The sequence below is a fragment of the Galeopterus variegatus genome, unplaced genomic scaffold, assembly GCF_000696425.1.
Source record: "Galeopterus variegatus unplaced genomic scaffold, G_variegatus-3.0.2 Scaffold5508, whole genome shotgun sequence".
In the NCBI taxonomy this organism is placed as follows: domain Eukaryota; kingdom Metazoa; phylum Chordata; class Mammalia; order Dermoptera; family Cynocephalidae; genus Galeopterus; species Galeopterus variegatus.
The window spans coordinates 95,026-104,809 of record NW_007731619.1 but is presented as its reverse complement, the minus strand read 5'-3'; the positions used below and the strand labels follow the sequence as shown (position 1 = coordinate 104,809).

The 9,784-nt window shown below is 35.4% G+C and overlaps 1 protein-coding gene across 5 annotated transcripts in view; it reads left to right on the top strand.

Annotated features, from left to right (window-relative positions):
• Positions 1-9,784, top strand: part of MTF2 (metal response element binding transcription factor 2) — a 65,823-nt gene that overhangs the window by 40,781 nt on the left and 15,258 nt on the right. For all 5 annotated transcript variants that reach the window (XR_551755.1, XM_008589546.1, XM_008589545.1 and 2 more), the window contains 3 exons: positions 1,470-1,565; positions 3,042-3,110; positions 4,229-4,352. Coding sequence is in view for 4 of the 5 variants with exons in the window: in XM_008589546.1 (XP_008587768.1) it covers positions 1,470-1,565; positions 3,042-3,110; positions 4,229-4,352 (289 nt within the window). In the remaining variant the exon portion in view is untranslated. The remainder of the gene's footprint in view (positions 1-1,469; positions 1,566-3,041; positions 3,111-4,228; positions 4,353-9,784) is intronic.

The window sequence follows — 9,784 nt, the reverse complement described above, 5'->3', positions numbered from 1 at the left end:
GGATCGCAAACCTCGGTGCTGCGCCCGCACCTCACTCAGCCAGTGAGCGGGAACCGGTCTGTATGTGGGATCCGAACCCTCGGCGGGAGCGCCGCCGTGCTCCCAAGCCGCGCACTGCAGCAGTGCGCCACCGGGCCGGCCCAGAAACATTCTGTTTTTTAAAATCATTTATAAGAGAGATACAATGAACAGACCTAGAGATTGGTCTTTTTCATTTACTCATTTAATCCTAGCATTTAGTTTAAAGCGTTATTCAAAATAAGTAGAAGTCATCATAGACATTATTCTATGAAGCAGATCATTCATTGTCTTCTAAGCATCACAAGATGAGAACTGTGTCTGTTAGAGCTTCAGTACCTAGCAGAGTAACTGGAATGTAGTTAGTATTCCCTAGTCATTTGGTGAATGAATGACCTGACTTAATAGCAGTTTTCTTGGCTTTGTCTATGTAAGTAGGCTTACAATTAGTGTGGGCTCACTTGTTGAAAGAAAAGACATTTGGAAAAACGCTTTATTGTTTTCAAATAAGGATATGAGTTGTGTCAAAACAATGTACTAACTGAAAACAAGATATCCTTAAAATGACGATTGTTTTAGTATCTTCAGCTATCTGAAACAGATCTGTAGACATGGAAGCTGAAATGGAACCAAACCTGTGACAAAGCCTTTATACCTGGTAGAGTCTTAGATTAGATTTATAATTATGCTCACCAAATTTATTAATTTGGTATGCTCCTTTCCTTTTCATTATAATGGACAAGAATAATAAAAACACAGTGAAGATATAAAATGGAATGTTCGGGCCGGCCCGGTGGCGCACTGGATAGTGCGCCGCTTGGGAAGCGCGGCGGCGCTCCCGCCTGAGGGTTCGGATCCCACATGCGGACCGGTTCCCGCTCACTGGCTGAGCGAGGCGCGGGGGCAGCACCGAGGGTTGCAGTCCCATTGCCGGTCCCTGGTCCGGTACGGGGGCAACACTGAGGGTTGCGATCCGTTGCCGGACACGGAAAAAGACAAAAAGACAAAAAAAATAAAAATAAAAATAAAAAAGTAAAATGGAATGTTCATAATCTGAAAGCTACCTAAAGCTAGCATTTCGTATTTGGGGCAGATGGTCAGTCTTCTGAGTTTGACCACTACTAGGGTGTATAGAGAATTGATGTGAAAAAAAAATCCCATGTTGGTGCTTTGAGAGAGATTCCTTTACTAGTGTAGGAGCCAGACACTGTTGACTACTAGCTGTATCTGTCTTTCAAGAACTTATAAATCCCCATGAATAAAAAAGAGGGAAAAAATGGTCACTATTACAAACCTTTTTGGGAAAGAAAAAATTTAACACTAAGTATAGTAGAAATGTTATACTTTAATCAGACCTATTCTGGATAATGCCATTTTGTTCTTTTTAAAAAATGAATCTTTTACCTTATCAGAAACTAATTTTAATCTTAACTTTTTTCTTAATCTTCTAGCTGGTATTTAAAGATGCTACAGTGCTGCAAATGTAAGCAGTGGTTTCATGAGGCTTGTGTGCAATGCCTTCAAAAGCCAATGCTATTTGGAGACAGGTGAGAAGGGCATTTGAACTTGACTAATTTTTTGGCTTTTTAATTGTGGTTATGTTTGTGATTTCAGATTTCTAGAAATGGTTTTTTTTTTTTTTTTTTTCCCTTTTTTGTCTTTTTTCGTGCCCGGCAACGGACCACAACCCTCTGTGCTGCGCCCGCCCCTCGCTCAGCCAGTGAGTGGGAACCGGTCTGTATGTGGGATCCAAACCCTTGGCGGGAGCGCTGCTGCGCTCCCAAGCGGTGCACTGTAGCAGTGCGCCACCGGGCCGGCCCCTAGAAATGGTTTTAACAGCGATTTGTAAATGCTCACTTTTGAGGGAAAATATTGAATAACGTACTTAAAATACACATAATTTTTTTGATTTTGGATATTATTCCAGAAAGCTTTTAAGTATTATTAGTGATTATGTTTGTTTTTATTGATTCACAGTGTTCTAAACTATTCTCACTGGTTGGTACCTTCCTGTATAGAACCTTGAAGGTATCAAATTGGAAAAGACCCTAAGATCTTTTTTCGTGTCCGGCAACGGACCACAACCCTCTGTGCTGCGCCCGCCCCTCGCTCAGCCAGTGAGTGGGAACCGGTCTGTATGTGGGATCCAAACCCTTGGCGGGAGCGCTGCTGCGCTCCCAAGCGGTGCACTGTAGCAGTGCGCCACCGGGCCGGCCCCTAGAAATGGTTTTAACAGCGATTTGTAAATGCTCACTTTTGAGGGAAAATATTGAATAACGTACTTAAAATACACATAATTTTTTTGATTTTGGATATTATTCCAGAAAGCTTTTAAGTATTATTAGTGATTATGTTTGTTTTTATTGATTCACAGTGTTCTAAACTATTCTCACTGGTTGGTACCTTCCTGTATAGAACCTTGAAGGTATCAAATTGGAAAAGACCCTAAGACTTATTACAGATATAATTTATAACGTAGATATAGAGAATTTCTAAAAGCAGATTTAATGTGCTTTCTGTATTAGGGTAATATGGAATAGCAGAGTGAGCTCTAAGAAAAATTAAAGATAGACTACTAAATTTGGCATCAAAAAACCTGGGTTTAAATCTTCACTTATGCCACTTACTATCTTCTGACCTTAGGAAGGTCAGTTTGCCTTTTTTGGACTTATCTTGCCAGGTTATTTTGATCATTCAGTGAAATGATGTATATGGGGGTGGCCATCACAATTCCTGGCATGCATAAGCCATTAGTATATTATGGGTACATATGAATCTGTATGTGAATTTGGAAAGTCTCTAATGGTTAAAGAAATTGTTTCTTTGCTCCAGATGAACTATTTCATTATTTGCTGCTATTGGAAAAGAAATTCCTTCAATCCCAGACAGTGTCATAATTCAAATTGAGTATTAGTCCTTGTATCAACTGGAGGATATTCACTTGTTGCATATTAACTATAATTGTTAAATAATTGATATATACCCTTGATTACTCAGTGTGAAACTTTTCCTTTTTTCTTTAGGTTTTATACATTTATTTGCTCTGTCTGCAGTTCTGGACCAGAATACCTCAAACGTCTACCATTACAGTGGTAAGCATAGATGTTTCTGTTAAGGAAAAAAAAAAAAAAGAGCCATACTCTTAAACCTACAAGATGAAACTTTCTTTTTACATTTACTTGGCTTAAGTAAAAATTTGTTCTTCTTTATTCCTGGCTTTATTTCTTTTATTTAACCTCAAGCCTGTCATCTTCACCAAGGATTATCCACTTTTATTCATTGTTGAAAGGCATAAATGTAGCTTTTAGACATCTTTTAGACCTTGGAAATTCATATTTATGTTTCTAGTTCTTAGGGGCCGTCAGAATAGTGTATGGTAGAAGAGAAATAGGTGTAACAAATATGCCAATTTCTGCTTCAGTGTAGTAATTCTTGTGTGTGGGAAGTGTGATGAATTTTGGATATTTACTAATAAAATGCATATAGTAATTACCTACAAATTTTTGTTGTGTTTTGCCTAATAGATAATATTTAACTCATGAATGAGATAAAGTCTGATAAAATATGGTATATTCTATAGCTTATATGTAGTAGTGAAAACGCAAAAGTCTTTTTTTGTTTGTTTTGGTTTTCAGTGGCTGGCTGGTATGGGGATCCGAGCCGTTGACCTTGGTGTTACAAGGTGGCACTCTAACCAACTGAGCTAACTTGCCCCAAAACAAAAAAATCTTGATTGCTAGTTATTTTTTCTTACAGTCAGATCCTCATTGAATGCATTTTAAGAAGCAATTCAAAGGCCGGCCCGTGGCTTGCTTGGAAGAGTTGTGGTGCTGATAACACCAAGGCCATGGGTTCGGGTGCCTATGTAGGGATGGCCGGTAAGCTCAATTGGGAGAGCATGGTGCAGACAACACCAAATCAAGGGTTAAGATACCCTTACCGGTCATCTTTTTTTTTTTTTTAAAGCAATTCAAGTATCTTTTAGTTTGTAGTTACTGTTCAGGATATGTAAATGTTAAGTCAATATTGTGCAATTATTTTCCTGTGTAATGATTTATTGTATTGTGAATATGACTTACAATATTGACCTTCTATCCACCGAAATGCTTCACATTGGATTTTTAATTACTGGTTTTATAAAGAAATTATGATTTCTTAACAATAACTAAAAACACTGTTGTCATATATTTTGATTATTTTTGGATTCCAGGGTAGATATAGCACACCTATGCCTTTACAACCTAAGTGTTATTCACAAGAAGAAATACTTTGATTCTGAACTTGAGCTTATGACATACATTAATGAAAACTGGGATAGATTGCACCCTGGAGAGGTAGGTGGTCTTAGAGCTAACTTCATTAACGACTTCATGTCTTTTTTTGTTTTGTTTGCTTTTAAATGACTAAGACACATGTATAAGTCAGACAGCTAAAGTAGAATTTTATTTTCAGTTCTGGGTAGAACAGACTTTGCTGAGAGTATAGGACCAGTCCTCTCATCCTCCTATGTTTGTTGCCTGTTGACTCTGGAAAATTGTAGAAGTACATTCATTATTTGATTCTTCCATTTTCTGAAATGAGAATCATTGCAGTTAAGGATAGAAGGGAGGGAAAAATCCTTAGTATTGGGTATCTTACTACTCATGATTCCAACTCCTTTTCTTCTAAGTTTTCTATAAACTTAGAGATGTAACCAACATTCTTCTTTCATCTCTTATTGGTATTCCCTTATATGTCTCTCATTTCCAGGAATGGTGGAGTCCAGTAATAGTGTTAGAATAATGATTTATAGAGTGAAGCTACCTGAGTTGGAGATTATCCCCCCTTATTCTGACATCTCATTTTATTTCTCATTTGCAAAGTATAACCACCTATACTGGTTTATAAAGAATCTTTTTAAAAGGAATATAAAAATAATACATGTTCATTGAAGATTTTAAAACTAGAATAGCACAAAGAGGAAAGTATCTAGAATAAGCTTAATGGTTACCTTATCTCTAGCATTTATTTAAAATGATTAAAACAGATATTAATTAGTCTTTAGTTAAAACTAAAAAATTTATTTTATAATATATGAAATTAGATGTGGGTATTTTAGTCATGCATTTTTTGAGGTAGAAATTGTGCACACTTATTTGAAATTTAAGAATTTCTGCATCAGTAGCTTTTAGACATGGAGTTTATAAGGTTCATATCAAATAGGATGTCAAGGGTTTTGTTTTTTTGGGTTTTATGGGGCATCGGGGAGAGAATAATGTACATTTATTTAGTTGGTAGATCAGCTGCAGAAAATAAAACGTGCAGGATGTTGAGTTTTAAAATGTAGGATACTGAAATTTAATTGACATAGGTGTTTGAGTGTTAGATATTGGACTATAATACTAATTCTTGTTAAGTTTTCTGTTAAATGCTTCTTATTTTAGATGGAGTTTGAGAAGGTGACTGAGTTATAAATTTGATGAATTTTAATAAACTGATTAGTAATAGAAAAAAAAAAGGGTAAAACACTAGTAGTAACTATAGTGTTCTTTATGTTCATCTTAATATTTAATACTCTAATGCATTCATTTTAAAATTCTTTCTAGCCATGATTTTTTCAGCACTTCATATGCAGATGCATCTGTATACCTGTTAGTACATTTTATGTTTTCACATGATGAGATTCTGCAGTAGTTACTTGATGTAGATAGTGGGTATACATATAAAAATTCAAGTTATATTTATTTTAATGTTTAAATTTTAATGTTTAGATTTTATTTAAGAAGCTCAAAATATAAAACAATAAAAATCACTGCTAGTCTGTTTTTTAAGAGAAGAGTTCAGTTTATGAATTTCAGGTATCTCAGCTCTGACTGAACTTTTGGTACATATTAGAAAAATTTTACTTCAGTAATAGATAATGTTTTCATTTTCTGTAGCCTATGAGGTAAAGTCCTAAAAATAAGAAAAAGTTTTAAAGAAGTGTTTCCATTTCTTTGAGCCATCAAAATTATTAGAACAAGTGACTTCTAATCATTTCTCATTGCTCTTTCTCTGCATTAAAATAAAAACATTCAGACTTCTTAGTCATATTATTTGCAGACTCAGAGTTCAGATTTTTAATTCTCTGTGTTAATCTTTTATTATTATATTGTCATTATAATTGAATTTTAGGGTGAGATTTTAAAAATAAGAGGATCATAAAGTTTATGCCAGTCTGTGATGTTTATTCAGTGTTTTTCATTTAGTTTACTTTTACATGTTTTTGGTGATAGATACAAAGATGTGAAACAAACATAATACAAATAATGGATCATTCTAAATTATTTGAATTAAAAATTCTTGGTTAACTGAAATTTTATTGCAAATTTAATCTTGTCATTAATTCAAATTTAGGTTTACAAAAACAAAATTTTGTTTATATGTTTGCTCAGAATCTTTCTATAAAATGTTGTTAATTAATTGAGAAACATGGGAAATAGTTAACCCTCAGCATTCCTCCATGGGGCACTGGTTCCAGGACACCCCTTTCCCCCCACCAATACCAAAATCTGAGGATGCACAAGTCCTATATAAAATGGTTTAGTAAGAGGGTACTTCAAAAAGTTCATGGAAAAGTGGAATATAAAGATAATGCAAATCTTTCCATTAACTTTTTCAAGACTTCTTGTATTTGTATATAATATACACACATCCTCTTGATAATTTAAATTATCTCTAGATTACTTATAATACCTAATACAATGCCTACACATCACTTTATTTGCATTGATTCAATGTAGTACTCAGTGTGTGGCAAATTCAAGTTTTGCTTTTTGGAACTTTTTTTTTTTTTTTAAACTATTTTTGATCTTTGGTTGAATCCACAGATGTGGAACCCATGGATACGGAGGGCTGGCTGTATTTATATTTTATAATTGAGTACCATGGAGTACTCAAGAGTCATTTTAAACATATTCCTGTTACAAATAACATAGAATAAATGATGTAAGCACTTGCTCTAGAATTTCACCTCAAAAAATGAAACAAAACATAATAGTTGTGATTTTACTTTCTCTTAAATGTGGAGTTTCCTCCCTTTCCCTGCTCAGGTAGAGGTAAAAAAGCTTGTGATGATGTGAGAAGTTGATTGAGATATTATGCTTAGGAATATATATGTTGCACACCTAGTCACAGGGAGGCACTTATCCATATTTACCATTCCTGATGAGCTTTCAGTTATAACAATTTTATATATAATGACACTGGCTAAACTTGAATAGTATTTGTATGTTATTTTAGAAACCTACATATTTGCATTTGTAATTACTTGCTATGGATCTTATATTGAATCAGTGGTATTCCGTTTCCTGTATCGTGTGTGTGTTTTTTGTTTTTGTTTTGGATTGTCATAAAGGAAGTACTGTGACCTTTTTTATTTTAACGACCTTTTTTTAGAGCAGGATTAGATTCACAGCAAAATTGAGGGGAGGGTACAGGGATAGCTCATTTACTCTCTTCTCCCACACATGCCTAACCTCCCCCATTATCAACATCCCCCATCAGAGCAGTACATTAGTTAAATTGATGAACCTGCGTTGACATATCACTATCATCAAAAGCTGTGACTTCTTTTAATAATAAAGAAGTTTTAAAAATATTAAACTTTGGCAGATAATATCCGTCATACTGAAAAGCAAATTTTACATTCATGTATCATAAATATCTTTCTTAGTTGCTTATTATATAGTATTCCTGTGAAGAAAAGCTAAAAATTTAAAACCACATTAAAAGATAATGATAGTTTTATGTCATGTTTCCTCATATGGTTTTTGTTTATCTTTGTGATTTGGTGCCTTAATGATTAACATATAGACTGAACGTAGCTGCTTGAGGAATTACGTTTTGAAATATTTTCTTTGAGATAGTAAAAATACTTAATATAAGGTTTGAGACTGCAATAAATGTTTCTTCAGGTTTTTATTTAAAATGAAGTGTCACTTTTGTACCAGATTGCTTTGGGGAGTGAGATATTAATACGTGTGGGAATCTGCCCATTGTCATTTGTTTTTGATTCCTAATGTGATTTGAAGTCTTAGTTCTGTGACAGCCTACTTTTCTGTTAACTGTGGTCTTAGATTTAAAAACCCTAAGGTTGATAGCAGAAGAATGTATTGAGTACTTTTCAGGGAGGTAGGGAGAAAAGCATGGATGAAACTTAATAAAAAGTACTATGGTGGAAATGATATTTTGGGTGGAGAAAAATGTAGTATAATAGAAATGGTATACTACTTTTAGGTGAAAAGTATAAGAATTCTGATTAACAACAATACTTGGGGTCTTGAGTGTTATATATTAGCTTACAGTGTATAGGTTGGCAAATAAATTACTTAAGCTGTTGGCATACTTAAACCCATGTGGTGTGAAACTCAATATTGGTAATTGAAGGGTGTATTTTATTCTAGGGAAGAATTATACTATAAATAACAGCGTTTATGTCTGTACAGAAATATATACACCTGAAAGTAAATATGTATTGTGAGGTTACTATCCGGAGAGGGAAGAGCTAAAAGGATTATTCTGTTGAAGATTGTATTAGTCCGTTATAAGATTGTATTATAAAACTGGATGATTTATAAAGAAAATGAAATTTATTGCTTACAATATCTGAGGCTAGGAAGTCCAAAGTCCATCTGGTGATGGCGACAGTGACCCAGGGGTCTTGCATTGCAAGCTGGTGGAAGCAGAGAGAGGAGAGACAGATTCTCCTCTTCTTTTAAAGCCCTCAGAACCATGCCCTTGATCACCATTTTTAATCCATTCAGTACTGCATGGTCCTACAGTTCAATCACCTCTTCAAGGTTCCACCTTTCAATTACCATAATAGGATTTCCCACCCTATTAACAGTCACAGTGGGGTCTAAGTTTCTAATACATAAAACTTGGGGGACACAATTCAAGCTTCAGGGAGTTTTGGGGGAACATAGTTCAATCCACTACAAAGACATAAACCTTATGATCAGATAGAAGGCCTCTTATCCTTTTTTTTTTTTTGGGGGAACATAGTTCAATCCACTACAAAGACATAAACCTTATGATCAGATAGAAGGCCTCGAATGATATGATGTTATCCTTTTTTTTAAAAAAAAAAAAAGATGACGAGTAAGGGGATCTTAACCCTTGACTTGGTATTGTCAGCACCACGCTCACGCGTTGAGTAACGGGCCATCCCTATATGGGATCCGAACCCTGGCCTTGGTGTTATCAGCATCACACTCTCCCGAGTGAGCCACGGGCAGCCCCGCCCCCCATATGATGTTGTTCTAATGCAGATTACCTGATTTTTACACTATAATAGTTGTCTTTTAGTTTGCAAAACATAGAAAGGGAGCCCTTGACCCCTTTAAGTGAGTTAAGATATACAATTCTATGCAGAATAATCATGGAATGCTGAAGCAACTTGCAGATAAATTTCTTTTTTCTTTTTCTTTTTTTTTTTTGGTCCTTTTTGAGACGCCGCACCGCGCTCAGCCAGTGAGCACTGTGAGCAGCCAGTGAGCACTGTGAGCCGTGAGCGCACCGGTCATCCCTATATAGGATCCAGACCCGCGGTGGGGGCGCTGCTGCGCTCCCAGTGCCGCACTCTCCTGAGTGCGCCCCGGGCTCAGCCCAGATAAATTTCTGAGAAAGGGAGCCCTTGACCCCTTTAAGTGAGTTAAGATATACAATTCTATGCAGAATAATCATGGAATGCTGAAGCAACTTGCAGATAAATTTCTTTTTTCTTTTTCTTTTTTTTTTTTGGTCC